This window comes from Macrobrachium rosenbergii, chromosome 27, assembly GCF_040412425.1.
Source record: "Macrobrachium rosenbergii isolate ZJJX-2024 chromosome 27, ASM4041242v1, whole genome shotgun sequence".
Taxonomy (NCBI): domain Eukaryota; kingdom Metazoa; phylum Arthropoda; class Malacostraca; order Decapoda; family Palaemonidae; genus Macrobrachium; species Macrobrachium rosenbergii.
The window spans coordinates 20,239,509-20,259,508 of NC_089767.1; the positions used below are offsets into that span (position 1 = coordinate 20,239,509).

The 20,000-nt window shown below is 35.5% G+C and overlaps 1 protein-coding gene across 2 annotated transcripts in view; it reads right to left on the reverse strand.

Annotated features, from left to right (window-relative positions):
• LOC136853460 (uncharacterized) overlaps nt 1-20,000 on the reverse strand; it is a 456,271-nt gene that overhangs the window by 359,949 nt on the left and 76,322 nt on the right. For both annotated transcript variants that reach the window (XM_067129055.1, XM_067129054.1), the window contains exons 2-3: nt 15,629-15,732; nt 14,032-14,112 (exon numbers count right to left, since the gene is read on the reverse strand). In XM_067129055.1, the coding sequence (XP_066985156.1) occupies nt 14,032-14,112; nt 15,629-15,727 (180 nt within the window). In that variant the 5' untranslated portion in view covers nt 15,728-15,732. The remainder of the gene's footprint in view (nt 1-14,031; nt 14,113-15,628; nt 15,733-20,000) is intronic.

The window sequence follows — 20,000 nt, forward strand, 5'->3', positions numbered from 1 at the left end:
CCCCCTTGCCCATTCAGATTTCGTACATTAACAGGAAATATTTTTAAATGATTAATAAAACACGTTTCTCTTGCGGCCAATTTGTAATTAAGACTTAAATCATTTCCAAAATGATAAAGTGGAAGAATATTTGATGATGTTAAGAGCAACAGCTATGCTCCACGATCAAAACTGTTAAGGAGAGAGAGAGAGAGAGAGAGAGAGAGAGAGAGAGAGAGAGAGAGAGAGAGAGAGAGAGAGAGAGAGAGAGAGAGAGAAAGCCATGAATATTAAAAACACGAATCTTCAGTCCGCCTACGTACTATCAAGAGGCCAAGGTTTATATTTACTTTCTTCCTTTGCTTATTGTAAAAATAATAACAACTTCTGTAAATTATTTCCATATTTATAAAAGATGAAGTATAAAGAATAATTCTTCCATATTCTTATCAATTAAATAACAGTAACCTTACAGGGACATTAACAATGTTTTCTTGTTGACATAAAAACAATTATAATCCTGTAGAAAACTGAATAAAATATCCCAAATTAGTTTTTATAAAAAAAAATTTAAATCTTCCATGATAACGGTTATCTTGTGTGTGTGCATGTGTTTAGGAGTGTATTCAGAAATGGATCACTTTATTATTTAGTTGATATAAGGCTTACTTTTACATAATTTTATTTTAGTAAAATTCATAATAGCTGTTCTTTCCAAATCTTTAAGTAAAAGGAGTAAACTGACTTTTCCTGGGACATTACAATTTATCTTGAAGTTCATTGTTTGTTTAATCATAAATTGGATACCTAATTCAAAATATTATTTTCAAACTATATATATATATATATATATATATATATATATATATATATATATATATATACATATATATATATATATATATATATATATATATATATATATATATATATATATATATATATATATATATATATATATATTTCCAGTGCTTGCTAATAGTGAATGATGCAGTATATATAAGAATATTTTATTACTTATCTTTCACTTTTCGGTGGAGCTCTTTTTTCGGCAATCAAAAATAGTTTACATTCTTAATTCTCTTCATTCACACTCGGAAAAGCCACTGCTATATGAACGCGCATCATTGTAAGATATTAAGTAAATCACTGAACATTTAAAGGTGATAAAACGCCAGTTCTACTCCGTACTGAACAACCCTACTCGGGCACTAATGCCAAGACCAAGCGCAGGACATCCGTTGTGAATGAGTCATAAATTAGGCTCCATCCCTTGTCGCAACATGACAGTAAACAATTCATTTGGCATTATGAGGAACGTTCATTACCCCGTTGTTCTCATACGGACATACATTCTAATACTGGTATCCCTTCAGTCTTAAACGTCTCATCAAGTTTAGTCATAGCTGGCAATAGAGAGCAACAGCGCTCCCAGTGGCGATGTCTTTATTTATTGAGGTCCTCAGATAACTGCAGAGCAAAGCCTCCGCTAAAATACAAGCTGTGGGCAAACGGATATCGTATCATTCTTGAATTCTGCTGATTCAAAATTAAGTACACCAGCAAAATTATCTACGGCATAACAGCGGTTTTGAAGATATGATGTTAGTGGAAATTATTCCCAAAGATCTGACCTCTCAACTGCAGCTAAATATTGCTGTTATCTGTTACACTTGAATTCTTGGAAGCTAGGCTAAAGTGAAAACAAAGTGTCTATATAAATATATATATATATATATATATATATATATATATATATATATATATATATATATATATATATATATATATATATATTCTGACACCTACATGATATGCCCATAAGCAGCGATTTGTAAATCCATCATACACAGCGACATTCACAATTATCTCTCCTAAGAATTTCCATGCTTCCCAGATATCAATGACTTTCATTTGCAGCATCATCTCTGGCTCCATCTCTCCAGCACTTTATTGGTATTTATTTTTTTCTCCTAATACTTCTAAATTACAACTTTTTTCAGTAATCCATCAACCTTTCTTTTCACTAGCCCATTCCATTATAAACCATTATGATCCATCTTTTTCTCCTTACTCTCTTCTTCAGTGTGGATGTACATTTCTCACCAGTTTAATTCTTTTTATGCAACATAAGCACACAGATCCTTCTCAGCAGCTTAAAATTTTCTTTTTATAATAATTAGATTCAATATCACTCTTCACTTCCATAAAGGAGAACTGGTTCAAAAATATTGCCTAAATTACAGCACTGGCTTTCACTGCCACTTCAAATTTACTGTCTTGAATTATGCCTTAAATTGTGTGTGGTGATCTTTAAAGCAACACAAACAATTTAAAACGACGAATTTCTGTGTGTATATATATATATATATATATATATATATATATATATATATATATATATATATATATATATGTGTGTGTGTGTGTGTGTGTGTGTGTGTGTACGTACGTATGTATGCACGTATTACTCCATAAGAAGTTCCTTGCTGGGTGAGCGGGTTCCGTTCTCAGCTACCACTCTGTTGGTCGCGAGTTCGAATCTCCGACCGGCCAGTGAAGAACAAGAGGAATTTGTTTCTGGTGATTGAAATTCATTTCTCGCTATAATGTGGTTCGGATTCCACAATAAGCTGTAGGTCCCGTTTCTAGGTAACCAACTGGTTCTTAGCCACGTAAAAATAAATCTAATCCTTCGGGCCAGCCCTAGGAGAGCTGTTAATCAGCTCAGTGGTCTGGTTAAACTAAGATATACTTTTTACTCCATAAGAGCTGAATACCGTTCATGACAAAATGTTATAAATATTCTGAAATGATAAAGTTCTTTCATTTGCACCTTCTAGGGTAGTACATTTTTTTTTTTAATTCAAGTCATCACAGCTGTAGCCAATAATATTATTAAATAGCTAGTCCCTTCCTGGTATTTCGATTTACCAAAGAAAGATATTATACGTGGTTATTTCCAAAAATCAAGTAAGTCTCTCTTTTAAGGAAATGCTTAATGATGCTACAAAGGGTATAACTTGACTTACATACCCTGATCTCTGTATACATTACTTAACATTATTTATTATTTTTCACTTTATTACTAGTTTCCCAGATTAAGTTGAAATTTAGAATTCAGTTCCTAGACACGGTTCCTTTAGTGCAGATATGTAAATCTTGTTCCTTGTATTATTTCAACTACTGTAATTTGATTTTTGTGTCCTTTATATGTTTCTGAAGTTCGTTTTGGTAACGTATTAGTAGTTGAAAATGCTGGAACTCCTCATTTCCTACAAGTATGGGGGACCACAATGAGAAACTGAGATTTTTTGGGTGGGGCTGGGGACAAAATACAAAACACTGAAATACGATGATGTATTCTAAATTGCCATGATACTTCAGCAAGTTCTGATTCAGAGTAAGGTAAGCGTTGCTGAACTTTTTTAAAGTGACGCTATGCACCAGGTAACTAAAGACCTGGTGACCAGGCCTAAGTTATGTTACATGGTGAAGCACCCCCAGGTTAGGTAATGACATGACACCCTAGGCTAAGTTCAGCTAGGTATCGTTGGGTTAGTTTGCATCCTCAGTAATTTTAATTTATAGTGCCCTAGATTAGGTTTCAGATGGGGCATGCAGGGCATGCAAAGCCCCAGGTCAGGTAAGGACCCTGCACCCTAGGTTAGACTAGGTTACAACCCTAATACTTATCTTAACATACAGGCCTCCAGATATGGTTGGTGGTGGGGGCTAAGTGGGACCAAAGGTCCCCTGGTCTGTTAAGGACCTGGAGCCCTAAGTTAGGTTAGGCTATTTGCATCCCTCTTTTTTTTTTTATTTGGTCCCTTCATAATTTCAATTTATAGTGCCCTAGGTTAGGTTAGATGGGTCATCCAGGGCGGGCACGGCCTCCAGCCAGGTAAAGGACCCTGCACCCTAAGTTAGGTTAGGTCACAGCCCTAATATTTATTTTAAACTTACAGTGCTATATGTAAGGATCATGTTTTGGTTAAAGGGGGAGGGGCAAAGGCTCCCTTGCTAGTTAAGGACCTGGAGTCCTAGGTTAGGTTGGGGATTCCAGCCATGTAAGGACCCAATGGGACAGGTTAGTTTAAGTTATGCTGCAACCCTACAACATATCTTAATTTACAGAGCCCTTGGCTATGTTAAGTGGGGGTGAATAGGGTTGAAGCCCCATTGCCAGGAAAGGAACTGAAGCCGCAGGTTAGGTTAGGTTAATTATATCATTGTATTTCACTCATTTGTGTTTCCCCAGCCAAAAACACTTTCCCACTATGGTTTCCTATATTTTTAGTGTGAAAGGGGGAGGGGGTTCCAGTATCAAAGGACACATTAAAACAGGAAAAAAATATTTTCAACTCTGGAATACAAATCTGGTTACAAGTAAAATTACCGACGATTCAAGCTTCTGAAATGATTAAGTACTAAAATCTACGTTTTGTGGCTCGGTGGCGATTTAAGGACAATATCCTGAGCAAGGATTTTATGTTTAATAGTCGAAAAAGTACTTTAGCCTACTAGGGAATTTAAGATTCAATAACCTAGCCTAGATTTCTTTGTTGAGTTGTCAAAAAAAATTACATAGCTTACTAAGAAATTCTAGATGCAATATCCTAGCCTGGGTGCTTTTTGCTGAGGAGTCAAAAAAATAGCATATCCTACTAAGGAATTTTACAAACAGTACCCTTTCCATTGTTATTAATATGGTTCTACTAAAATACATGGATTTATTTTTAAAAAATTAGTAAAACGGAAAAAGGATTAAAAACAAACATCGGAAACCAAAAAAGGTGAAAAACCCAACTTCATCTACATCAAATCTGGCTAAAGCCTTTGACAGTAGATAGGTTCTAAACAGCAATGCATAAATGAGAAGAACTACTTCAACTTATACCTTTAATTAAGCGAGAAATATATGATCTCTCATTGGCTGTCACAATTCCAGCCCTGATTGGTCGTTGTCCATGGTGAAGTTGTATCATCGCTTTAACACCAAAGGACAAATATTTTAATCTTAAGATGTATTGATATGACGCTTTACCTAGAGTGAGACTGTTATCAGAAGAATGCTTTAGATTGTATGATAAAAAGAAATTACAATTTAATTAATTAACTGTATTAATCACATTCTTCATACTGAAAAGCTGCCAGGTATTACTTTAGTCTCGCTATTCAGACATTTTGCACCGTTGCCAGTGTAGAATCAAACATTCCTGTGATACTATTGTTTTATTTTATTAATAATTTCCCTTTTATGTTCATTTATCAAATTAAATGAAATACAATTCAATTTATTACATAAAATTACATTTTAATTGCCAAAATTTGTGAATATTCGATTTGTGTACGTTCATAAGATAAACAAGTCTTTAAAAAGTCCACCTAGTTTTATTTTTAATGCCTTATTTTTGTTATATATACTTTCTTCTGTGTCGAAATCATCATATATATAAAATAAAATATTTTAAAACTTGAAAAAATATGATATCATCCATAATAAGGACTTCACTTGATCTTTAAATATGTTTTAGGATTGAAATACAACATATAACAACTATTCACATGACGTCACCAGATAGAAATGTAAACATGAACAACAACCAATCACAACTGAGGATGATAAAGCCAATGAAAATACATTGATTTCCCCTGCCCGCTCAGATTTTTTAAAATGGCCTTTTAAACGCTCTAGCTAATAATAATAATAATAATAATAATATTGTATATATATATATATATATATATATAATATATAATAATAATATATAATAATAATGTGTGTGTATATATATATATATATATATATATATATATATATATATATATATATATATATATATATATATAGTGTCGTCTCAGACACATGAAATTAAGAGAATAACTACAAAGTTTCATTTCTTAATTATCTAAAAAATTCTTTGTTTCTGTAGGATAGGACAATCCAGAGAGCTTCACCTATCCTCTCACTCCCTATCACATCCTTCCAACTGGATGGCTTTTGGCAATGATCTGTGTTGGCATAAGCTAGCATAATGTAAATCTACCTTCGATGTTTTCAAAATCTATTTGTTGAAGATATTCTACACATCACCAGCAGGTCTCTTATCATATTTACAGATGTTAGTGGACGAGGTCCCGTGTTGGCACAAAGTCAACTTAATCTTAAGATATAAAAATGAGAGTCTTTAAGCTTATACTGGGTGATTTTCATTTAACTACATTTTTTACTAGGTAATTCCACGCCAGTTTTCGTATTTAAAAGGATTTATCTACGAAGACATGTAACAAATAAATTTCAAAATTTTAACAAATACCAACGGGAACCAAAAAAGACGATAAAACAACAAAAATGCCAATTTAGGTAGAGCGTGTAATGATGAATGACAAAACCTTACCGATTTTTGAAAAATCTCCTTCCAGCACTGCACAAAATTGTGGGACACCTTCAACTTACGACTGAAATATCCGTCCTCTCTAGCTGTTAATTCCTCCGCTAATTGGTCGTTGGCCATAGTGACGCTACGTGACCGTTTTTCCTAGAATGAATCCTACGGCTGCCAGCTGATACTGCTTACATCACATAGTAGTTGCCATAAGACACCATCGAAGAAGGCTTTTAATCTTGTTATATATTCAAAAAACTTTTACCATCTTTGTTGTCAGTAAACTTTACGGCATATTCCTAAGGCTATGAGATGAAGAGAGAATAATGAGCTCCATTTTATTAACTGAAATTATCACAATTCTTTATACTGAAAAGTTGCTAGGTATTATTTTTAGTCTTGACTATGAATACGACATCTTCCATTGTAGCCAATATATAATCAAGCATTCCTTCGAAACTATTACATTTTCTTGTATTAATTTCCACTTCATGATTGCCTTGTGTATTTCAAATTAAGTGAAATTCATTTACAAGTCTTTCTACATAACTTTCATTTTAATAGTTAATATTCAGTGGATATCAGTTTAGATCTTTCACTTCTTTGGCAAAGCTGTGTTCACTTATTAAAATAAAGGACCAGTTTAAAAAGGCACCTAGTGTTGTATGAAACAGAATGCTTTATTTCGTTATACTGCTTAATTCTGGACCGAATCCGCCATATGCACGATTGTTTAGAGTTTTTTCGATCTTTGTAATAATTGTATTTTCAGAGTTGCTTCACTCCGCCAGAAAATCGCCGGTGGTCGTCATTCTTTGCAAACTGGATAGTTTTACAAAAGAAGAATACACTTTACCCGTTGTAGATTAACGGAAACAGTAACTAAAACATGGCGTTCAACTTCCGTAGAGTTTTCACTCATAAGACCATGGATTAGTGTTGTTTTAGGCTACATTCCGCTCAGGCTCTACTGAGCATATTCACGTCGATAGACGAATAGACTGTACATCGTGGTAAGCCCTGCTCTTCATATACGTGAAGGTCAGCAGGGGGTCGAATGCATGCTGACTTCTGATTGGCTGAGCACCGTCTGATCGGAACGTGGTCTAGAACAATACTAACGACGATTTTCTATCATAAAAAGAAAACTCTACGGGCGATTAACGCCATATTTAAGTGACCAGCATTGGTATTCGGTAACTGTTACACGTATTCTTTCGAATAAAACTACTACATCATTTTGTACCTATTTTCTCCTGCAAAAAAAAAAAGTGAACATTGGCGAGTTACAGGGGAATGTAGTAACCCTGAAAAAGCAAACACTAGAAAGACAGAAAACTTTATATAAACTTTTTATGCATCTGATGCATCTATCACTTTCAACACTACGTGCTAAAAAGAGGGACTTCTATCTACATTTAAGAAGTGATTGCCCGCAATTTGAACATAAGGATAAGAAAAAAGTATAGTAAAATAGAACAAGGTTCAAATATTAGAAATGATTTACAAAATTTAAAGAGACTCGTTTAGAATGTAGATTGAAGAATGATGATCATTACAAGTAAGGGAGACATATTTGGCAGTAAAATGACTCAAATAGAAACAAAAGTTCTTAAAACATTCAATAATGTTACCATTTAATAAATTTATTAATCTCTCTCTCTCTCTCTCTCTCTCTCTCTCTCTCTCTCTCTCTCTCTCTCTCTCTCTCTCTCTCTCTCTCTGTGTGTGTGTGAATCTATAATAAAAATTTCCATATGGATCTTGTCCTCCCCGTGGTGACAGTAGGGAATCTGGGAATTCCGAAGGCTTCTGGGGATTCCGGAGGCTTCTGGGGCTTCCGAAGGCTTCAAGACAATCTACAGGCTCTGTAGTAGCCTTTGGATTTCTTGCACAATACTGAAGAACAGAGTTTTATGAAGATGAAAGGCTGCTTCCTCCGAGGAAGGCAGGTATCCTGCCAGGCTGGGAAAGCGGGCCTGGAGAGGGCCCAAGAACTTTAAGCATGAGGTCTAAAAGCCCCCAGGGCTCACCAGTCTCCTGACGGCAGCCTTGAAGGAAGGGTCCGAACCAGAGGCTGCTTCCTCCGAGGAAGGCAGGTATCCTGCCAGGCTGGGGAAGCGGGCCCAAGAACTTCAAGCATGAGGCCCAAAAACCCCAAGGCTCACCAGTCTCTTGACGGCAGTCTTGAAGGAAGGTTCCGACCCAGAGGCTGCTTCCTCGAAGGAAGACAGGTATCCTGCCAGGCTGGAAGAGCGGGCCTGGAGAGGCCCCCAAGGGTGATGGCCAAGGCTCCTTAGTAAGGCCAGTTCTTTGAGGGCACCCTTGAAGGGGAGTCTCCTCTCCAGAAGAGGAAGGGAGGATGCCTTGGAAGATCTGATAAGAAAATCATTGGTGCTTGATTTCCCATTAATAGAACGCTCTTTATTACTCTCTCTACTCTCTCTCTCTCTCTCTCTCTCTCTATATATATATATATATATATATATATATATATATATATATATATATATATATATATATATATATATATTATATTTCTGTTTTCCAGATGATTAAAGTATTTTTTATTATTATTATTGCATTATGCTCTGCATCACTTAGTTTGTATCAAAATTCTCCTATGCCAAGAATTAATTCAGGAGAAAGTGTATTTCGTATTATTGCCATCAATCTCTGCGCTTTGTGCTGGTTCAGTGCCCCAACCTTGGGAACTTGAGAAACCGTTTCTTCTCAGAGTTCACTAATGAAGAGGGGAATTATCGTCTTTCCTGGGATCTCGGAGAGGATATTCTGAAGTTCGTGGAGGAAGCTGGTTTTCTTGAAAATTTATCATTTATCGTCAATTTATTTTTACCATTTTATAGATTTCTTGGAAATTTTATGTTTTTTATTCCTTTGAGGCCACACTATTTACTAATAGCGATGATGACCATAGGTATTGCAATGCTGATTTGTATAAGGTCAATGAAACACCCGAAGAGAAGTCTTTAAGACGAAGGACCCAGTTTACGACTGGCAGCCGCGTTTAAACAATGAATCTTCAACTGCCCTTCTGCCCCGCGTAGCATAGCTCGTGCCTCTCGATATATATATATATATATATATATATATATATATATATATATATATATATATATATATATATATATATATATATATATATATATATATATTACTCATATATATATATATATATATATATATATATATATAGTTACTCACAAAGCGTAATAGAAAAAATTGCTTGATTATGATCCAAGAATATTTGTTTCTATTTCTATCTTAAGTAACTCATACCCTAGGAACTCCACGGTCCCTTCTTGTAGGCGGGAAATTTGTTGTCCGAGTACTGGCTGTCGATTACGTCATTAGCTACTCCTACTATCTATGCCGTGAAATTGTTGCCATATGTTTGTAGTCTCTAAATCTAAAACGCCACTTATTTAAACATATCTCGTCTTTTTCACCGAGTCTATTGTTACAAAGTTTTAAATGTTGCATCAAATATATTCAAATAAATCTGAACTAATAAATACTCTTAAAGAGCTAATTACTCGTGGCTTCTTCATCGAAGAGTGGCCAGTTTGTCTTTTAAATTACATAAAGAGCGTAGCCTCTTCCAAGGAGTCTGGAGCAGTAAGCAAAAAACTACTCGAGTAGCTGAAGCTATGAAACCTAATTTCCTTCCTTAATGCCCATTTATCAGATTATATTTCCTTTCATAAGTTTACTGTGTAAAAAAATGTAAAAACTTTTCGATGGAAAACCAACATTTCTTAAAGAATTAGACTTCCCCAGAAATGATTGGAGTGGAGGAAGGTAGCGTCTGCATAAGAAAAGAAAAAGACTATTTAGTAACCTTTATAAAATACAATTCAGTACACCCTAGGCCCTGGGGTCTGTTTAAACTCACAGGGAACTATAATTAAGCGCTCCTGCACCGGTTAGGATACGAACGATACTTCTGGCATAATTTGTGAGCATGAAGTGGAAGTATTAGCAACAAAAATTCATATAGATATGTACAGAGTAAACAAAGAGTGAGGAAACCACTTTACTCCAATTTTGTTATCCTTCCCGCACCACCATCTTGACCTCTTCGTCTCACCTACTCTGACATGAGTAACAGCTTTGTGGTTTTAATCTTGTTGTGGTTCCCAAGACACTTTATAACCCTCCCATCCTTCTTCCATCACCTTTGTAGATTGGCTTCGTGAGGGCCTGTGATTATTCTGTTGATCACTGGCTGACTTCAGCTTCGTAGACAGCCCCACACCTTTGTTTTGCAAGACAGGAGTATACTTTTTATTTTTATGGTACAATTTTAGCCATTTTACTCTCGGTCGTTTTACTTGATTATGATCCTTTTACGTTCATTTTTTTTTTTTTGTTAGTCAAGTTAAATAAGTGTGACAAACCTATTTTTTATGTAGTTTCTTGCGTAACATAGTTAGAACAGAATTTCATATATGTAAAGGAATATATATATATATATATATATATATATATATATATATATATATATGTATATATATATATACAGTATATGTATATATATACAGTATATATACATATATATATATATATATATATATATATGTGTGTGTGTGTGTGTGTGTGTGTGTGTGTATATCCATATGTTATATATATATTGTATATATATGTATTTATATACATATATTTATAAATATAACACATTATATAGTGTGTATATATATATAAATGCAATTTATATGTAAATGCATATATATACAGTACATACATACATATATATGTGTGTTTGTGTGTGTGTGTGTTTGCTAGAAGTAAACATGGTAGGTATTAATCTTTTTTATCCCCGTGTGTATAACTTGATATCTGGAAGGTGCGCCCTTGAACTGAATAAGCTGAACAAACACAGGGAACTATTTATAGTCTCCCTCCCACGTAACATTTTCCAGTTTGCATCCTTCCTTTCGCCCAAAGCCACACTAAATGAAAGAAACGAAATGTTGCCTTGAGACCGCAGGAATTATTCAAACTTAATCAGGAGTTTAACGTCCCTAAATTGCCAATAGGAATATTAATAAGAGCTTGGTGTTAGGGTGAATTACACGCACCCAACCGAATATGGGCGAGGATTGGAGCATGGATTTTAGGCAGCAATTTCAGACTCCCTTGCATATTTCCATTTTCTGTTGGGTTTCGACGACAACTATTTTCTCTATTTCTTTCTGTTTTATCTTTTTGTAGGTAAACGCTTGGTTTGGATATTTCTGTTTGTTTTTCTGTGACTTACAAATTATTCAGCTTCCTGCTAATTTGCCTTCTTGATTTTTCGTTTTTCAATATGGTCAACAGAATTTTCGTCTGCATATATATTGTCATAAAAGACTTCTTTTATGTTACACAGACTTCCTAGCTTAATCAGTATGCTGTTTTGTAATCTAAAAATTACTCTACCTATGCACGTTTACCGTTTGTTCATATCGGGCTGTCCTAAGTGGAAATGGATTATATCAACTCATCTTTGGAAGATATATTTTGCTCTTCTGCACGAACGGAGGAATTTGTTAAAGCCTCTTCTTTGTTCCTGTTTAAATATATCAATTTACACTTGACTTCCAATCCATGTAAACTTTCTCCATTTCATTTCTTTTCACTTAACAACAGATTATTGAAATCTAATTTTATGTAACAAACTAATATTTGTCATGTAGGGCAATTACAACTTCTTAAACAATTAAGCGTGGTACAGAAGACAGTTAGTTGAGACTGATCAAAGTTTCCATAATTAAAGCGAAGCATTTCCTAGAATACGTAGATGGTAGAGAAATTCATTGCGGAAGTAATATGAGACAACTATATGTTATGTCCTCACAATTGTTTATTAGCTTTATTATGGATGGAGAGAGATGAGAAATCAAAGAAAGTGTTATAGACATAGGTGAAAAGGTGTAGGATAAGGAAATTATTCATGTATGAATTATGGAGCGCTAAATATTTGCAGATGATGCAGTACTGACTGATATAGCGAAAACATCTAAAGGCTCTAGCAAGAGGAGAGAACTGAAAGAAAATGTGAGATTAAACAGAAACCAGGAAGATTGAGCACTGAATGCTGAAATGGGTGGTGGACGGGTAGAACCTGTGAATTAGTAATGAACTTATGAGTAAATGTGGCAGATGATGGTAAGGTGGATAGAACTGAATCACAAAACTTATGTAACAAACTTTGCAGAAGAGACTTGGAGTGTCTATGAAGCCACGGAGGTAATTCGCATTGTTGAGCCAAATCCCCTTTGTGAGTGAAATACTAAATTGAATATGATTGAGGAAAAATGCTTCAAGCTATTAGATCCGTTGTTTGTAAATATGTCTCATGAAAAAATTTAAATCCTGAGGAAAGTGGAGATACGTAAAAGTGGTAAAAATGTCAGCATTGGTGAAAAGATAGATCATGGTGTTTTGAGATAATTTGATCATGTGGAAAGGAAAAAGGGGAAAGAGGAGGAGGAGGGAGGAGACAGAGGCGTGAAAGATGCATTGGAAAGGAAGGGCCTTATTATCCACGAAGTACGAGAGTGCGTACATGATAGAGGTGAAGGGTGCATTGTGTGTAGGTGTTTGATGCCCTGCTAATGAGGCTTCCGTGAAAGTGATTGAAGCCGTTTATAGTGCAGAGAATTTCTGCATAATAAGGGCTTCCACAATTCAGCAGACATAATATGGATGCGGCAGTTATCTCGCTTTCTTTCTTTCTTTCTTTGCAACCACCAGCTGACAGAGAAAATGCCTTATTGTTGATCCACGCAAACATACAACAAAACGCACAAACACACAGAAACATCCACACTCACACACACACACACACACACACATATATATACAGTATATATATATGTATATACTGTATATATATTCTTTAATAATATGGTGTTTTATATCCCAAATCTCGTTTCATTATTCGTTTTTCGCACTCATTTCTGGCGTCATTCAAGCGTTTTTCTTTTTCCTTTCATGTCGCTCTGTTTGCTAAAACATTTCCACGAATCCCTGTTGCAAGAGCAAAACGACTGTGTGAAAAGTCTATGAGCTTTTATTTTCGTATGAATCTCATTTCATCAACGTTTTAGAACACTGCAATACACTGAGTATTAAAGCAAAATCAGTCATTTTGCCGACTTACAACTCAAGTCAGGTCTACAGGCACTTCTTAAATATTTAAAATAACTAACTGAATTAAGTTCATTTTCCTCATTATAGATATAGAACTATTCATGTCAACCACCCCCCAAGAAAAAATAGATACTAAAATTAGCTACAAAAGACGAAACGTCCCTTAAACTACATTCCCTCAATATCACACTCACGCCCAGGCCCCACCACGCACACGCGCCTCCCATAAATGACTCATAAATTGAGCTCGAACCTCCAGTGTTATCGTGAGAGCAAACAATTCAGCCTGCATTATGAGGCTTATCCATTGCTCCGCTGGTTCTGTAACAACAGATGTTATTGCAGTAATATCCAGGACGTCTTAACTGTCTCATCTAACCCTATCATAGAGAGTACAATCGCTCTCGCTGGATGTCTTTATTATTTGTCGTCCCCCGGCATAATACGTACAAAGACCCAAGCTGAGATACGGAATGTGAGAAACAGAGCCTGTGTCTCTTACCAAATGGCTAAGATCTCCTGGGCGATGCGACATCTGTGGTCGATCTTCGTGGGGAGGAGTCATCGTGGATCTCACCGTCACCTGAATAAAAGAGAATTACAGTTTACAATCTTAGAGTTGTTAGAGTAAGACATACTGTTCTGAAATCATGCAATTACATTATTGCTTAACAGTTCATAATGCCCAGTGACTCCTAGTTGTAGTGATAATGCAAACCTGCCGACATCAAAGTCATGGATGATGCGCTTTCGGTTAGTTTGTTTTTCCCGAAATTGATTAAATATGTGGAAAAACTTTTGGAGAAATACTCCTAGAACAATGAAATGGAAAATATCCAAGTCTTATTCTCGGACAAGCCACACCTCCCCATCTCTCTCTCTCTCTCTCTCTCTCTCTCTCTCTCTCTCTCTCTCTCTCTCTCTCTCTCTCTCTCTCAAATGGTTTGAGTGCTAAGGAGATTTACATGTGTTCACCTACACACTACTCAACCTTAGACCAGGTTTTTTTCCAACAACCTATACAATCTCAGCAGTGTCTTAATGTTTGTTTTTTTATATCTACCTCAGCATGATTTGTATAGCTCATCCATCAATGGTTAATTACATGGCGCCTTTCTTTTTGTACGTAAATTACAAAAAAATATTTAAAGCATCACAACCTTACCGCAAGCGCACCTTTAAACGTTTTTGCTCTTCCTCATAGCTTAAATTCATCTACTTCTCTGGCCTTCTCTGGGACGCGTATTTCACTTCCACTTCAAAGGTAGAGTTTACTCAATCCTCCTGGATTTTCGTGCTTAGCAGATAAATTGCTTTAAAGACGACGTATGATGATCCTGGTTTGGCTTCTCATCCTTTTCCTATATCTCTATCAAATTAACCCTGAAACGCGGTCGTGGAGTGTAAATTACACAACGACATTTATTTTTATGCTCACTAAGTTGCCCAAGGTCATGTGAACCTACAAATATGTGTGAGGTAATTTTTACCCCAGTGCAATGTCAAACTACAAATATGCAGTTTGGACATATGAAATATGCTGGCGTAACTTTTGTCAATGCCAGGGAGGAATCCTGTGTTATTTATTTTTCCTGTATTCTCTATTATATATATATATATATATATATATATATATATATATATATATATATATATATATATATATATATATATATATATATATATATATATATATATATACATACATATATATATACATACGGATTTTAAATGTTCCCATGTTCAGTGGCTAACATCTTCCATAGGTTTAATATGGCAGGAAAAAGACTTAATCCCTTTCATTTCCTTTTTTTTTATACCATATGAAAATGAAAGTGAAGATGATCCTGATGAACTTGAAAATGAGGAATGATATATGACTCAGATGATGACAAAGATTATGAGTCGACCCTATCATCTGATGAGGACACTGAGGAGTTTTTGGATGAAAATTTTCAGAGTGGAGCAAGAAAGAAAGAAAGACAGATATACCATAACGCCCTTCATGCCACTTGTTACCTGGCCAGCAGACCTGCTACCTCACTCTTTCACCACCGGTCCCCCACCCCAAGGATGGCTCAATGGTTTCTTCTACTCACCAGAGTTCCCATACTGCCTCTGCTTCTACCCACCGCCGATGACAGGAAGACACAACGTAGGTGCAAGACCTGTGGACGCCCTGTGTGCCCAGGCCACATCTGCCCTGTAAGCGATAATTAATCACTTATGTATTCATTTGCTAGGTAAATCATTTTTATAGCACTCACACCTTTTTTTAAATTTCAAGAAAGTCCCCCATAAGTTATTGTTCATTTTCGATGGTAAAAAATATAAAACAATTATATATTTTATCAAGAGTAGTTTTTGGACTCTCAAAACTTAAATCCGATAACATATGATAGTTTACTATTCATAGACAGCAACAGAAAAACCAAAATAGAAATGATTTTTGCATAAAAGGCAATTTTTTGACAAAAGAGAAAAACGCCGTTTTTGACGCTCTCCCCTACATTAACTAATGCTGCCAGGAGACGGTGCTTCTAGGAGCTGAAGCCCCTGTGACTCGGGCGTTTGTGGGTCATCAGTCAACTCTTCAACCACAGTCTTTAGCATCCCTGATTTTTTTGTGTAGACATATAGAGAAAATGTAGGTGGTTTTGTACATTTTCTTGAGTTACTCCTAAAGTAATCATTATGGTTATTTTCTATTTGTTAACATAACAGAGCCAGTGAAACTAAATAAGACTTACATTTCATGTATTTTTCAGATTTATTAATTTGAATTCTAGCTGTGGATTTTTATTTTCCGAAATGGGGTAATATAACCGTGTTAATTCTAGTAAATAACACGACCGTGTAGCAGGGTTAAGCAGGTCTCTGTTTCTTCCACCTCGAACGTTGGAGTGTGAATGAACGAGATATGCGACCTAGGGATTTGCAGAAGAATAGGCTCCGCCCACAAAAGTTAGCAGACGATTCGGGCAGACAACGCAGCCAACAACGTGTTGTTGGTTCTAAGGATGTTGGTGATCATGCAATGCACGACGCAGGATCGTGCGCAGGACCATTTTAACATCGTGTGCAAAGAGGGTGGGTTTACTTATATCAGATAACGTCATCAACCATATTCATGAGAGGGAGGGGCACTTGACTTCCAATTCTCGCTGTTCGCGTGATTTCCTCCGTCATAGCCATTCTGGAGAGCTCAAATTCTCAAGAAATGGTTGTTTTTGCTTCGTAAATTGTTGTTACTCTCTCATTGTAATTATTTTATATGAAATAATATCTGATTATAAGTGACTAAATAAGAATGTTAGATTTTATAACTCTGTCACAAAAAATAATATAGTTACTGACTTACTGCTCTCGGCTCGTTTCGCAGAAAAACCAAATTGTCAACTCTTCTGTGAAGAAAAAATCTTGAATAATTTACACTTTAAGAGCATTTCGTTATGTCAAATCTATTTCAAAATATTGGACGTAGAATTCAAGACTTTGTAACAATAAATTTATAGACAGAGGCGAGTTATATTTAAAAAAAATAATAACGATTAGGCTTAGTCTGGCAGTGTAAGAGACCGCATCGCGGTCTTTCAAGCGCACGTGTGTGTGCGTCATCCATCGGAGGAAACAAGACAAAAGCAAGACAGAGCATCCCGTTTTCTCTCTCTCAAGGAACGCAACTTTTACCATACAATATTTCCGTCTGTTTCTCCCTAACCATTGTTGTCTTGATTTATGTACAATCACCACTACTTGCATTGCCATGCAAGCATTCCAATCATGTACTCATAATGTTCTACCGAATCTTCTGTATCAAACTGTATGCATGTTTCTGTTTGTGAAGACGCCAAACGTCTCGCCATTTGACGTATATTATTGTACTGCATTGTATTCATTAATCTGTCTCGAATCTCATGCAATTGGCCATATGTGGAATTTCCTGGCCTTTCCATTGATATATGTTTTATCATTGTACGTTTATTATGCATCTCACAATCGCCATCTGTTTGTCTGCTGACAAACACAGGTGTCCGAAACATTACCTCTGTTTTGCCCTGTCTGTGTGTAGAAACTACTTTGCGGCTCGCACCAGCCAATAACAACTTCGAAGATTCTGTACATTCATTCAGTAAGGAACCACCAATAAACCAGACAACACCCAGGCAGTATGTCACTCTATACCATCCTTACAGTAGTAATATGTGGCAAAGATTTCTTTACGCAGCCGTGGGAGGAGTTAATGACGTCACCAACAGCAACTTGTGGGGGTTTCTCCAGTTTTTGCGCTGCTGTTTGCTGTTTTTGACAGTATATATTAGGAGAAGCAGCTGTCAGTATGTTCAGTGGCTCTTCTTGGCCTGTGTCTGCTCTGTCCATTTAAACAGAGGCCCATGGCTACAGTACGTTTAGTATAGACGGTTGTGGAGTATCCCTCTTGGGTCCTAGAGGAGAAGGATGAGAGGAGAACTACATTTCCTACATCAAAGGAAGGACCTGGTAGCTATAACCAAATCATTTGCCTTCATTTCCCAGACTTAGCCTCCATGTTCATCTGTGCTCTTTTCAGATGTTTTTCTGACCTTGCTTAAAACTCCTTTCAAATTATTCTGGGACTGTTCATACAGTTACGGTTTGGTAATTATAACCACTTATTTGTTACCAACGCAAGAATCCTGCATAGTATCCTGCCAAAAACCATCTCAAAAGGTAAGAGACAAAAGGATTCTAGGATAGCCTCACAAATTGCAAACATTAAGTGACTGACTCCTTCATTCCAATTGAAGACTTTTCCTTTAACCGGGCTTTTCAATAACTGGTTTTACCACCCACGGACACCCTGAGACCCACGATATGAAGCGGAAGGTGAAGACTGATTTATTAATAATTCCTTCGGTTCACTACTAAACAGACTGCTTGCGAAATTCGAACTACTGGCTGTTTAAATTCAAAGGTTTCCTCATTCAAATGTACATCATTTTTGTATTCATTTCTTAACCAGCCTCTTGAAACTTTTAAAATAATCCCCTCATTTCTTACACCTTATCTTTTTCCCTTTTTCTTAACCAAATTCATTGAAAAATTCTTTAGTTTATTCTTGAAAAGAAGCAAGAGCCCTGTGTAAGCATCTTTAATGTTAACAGAAAAGAGAGATAATTAAGTCCCTGAGAATAATGTGCTCTCTGCATGCAAAATAACGATATATTGAAATGAACATAAATAATTAAAGACAATAAACTCTCGTGAAATTTAAGGGCCCTGCAAATTGTCCAGATGTGTTTATTACCCTGAATGTATGCTGGAAAACCTTGCGGTGTTGTATGCTAGTTTTTTTTAAGCAAGGAAAGGTATCAGTTGTAGTGTCAAAAAAAAGTTGTCCATGGTAAAGTAATTTGCATTAGTAGTAATTTACTTCCCACAATGCTGTGTTTTTAATGTACATATTAATTACAGCCTAAAATAACTTCTCTCTCTTCGTCCTTCAAAGTTATCCCAGCGATTGTCTATCGAAGACTGTCCCAAATCTATTAAAGGTGAGGAAGAGTCGTCTGTCCTTATAATTAATGTTAAATACAATTTTAAATTATGCTTGTGGACGCTCGTAGTGATAAACGAACGTTAACAGAAAACATAAAAAATATCAATATCCAGAACATCCACACATTCACATAAATAAAAAACCAAAAAAAATTTTTTAAATACTTTCAATACAAAAGGAGAAGCATTCCAAAATGTTTTCTTGTTATATATTTCCATCAGAGAGAGAGAGAGAGAGAGAGAGAGAGAGAGAGAGAGAGAGAGAGAGATTAAATTATGCACTTATCCTGCACATTTAATTCCGTTTCTTTGTATCATTCGCGATCATAGCTTAGCCAGAAGATACAGAAAAAATGAAAGGTGGAGTATCGGGAACGGTAAATTTTTCATGTAGGTGGCTGCCTCATATGCAAGGCCAATCCATCACTGCCAGTTGCTATATAAAATCGCACGTTTTTACTCTGTCTCCTTAAGCAGCAATTTATCACGTTCTTGGGCTCGTCGATATCAGAAAGAATAAGATCAACTTATAATCTACGTATTTTCGGGTGTGTTAGGATTTAGTTTTCCACATATTTTGGGCGTATGAAAAATCATGTGTAACGTTCGAAAATTAAGTATGTTATGTTACTTAGTGTTCGCCACAGGAAATTATATGAAGGTCTTATTCAGCAACAGAAAATATATTTGCAGCGATAATTTTGGCAGTTTTCTACCTAAAATTTGGGGTATTTTACAGCATTATGCACCATTTTGTTTTCTATTCTTTATGAATATTATTTCCTTTCTTGTAATTTAAAATTTATATATATATATATATATATATATATATATATATATATATGTATGTATGTATGTATATATGTATATATATATATGTGTATATGTATGTATGTATGTATGTATGTATGTATGTATGTATGTATGTATGTA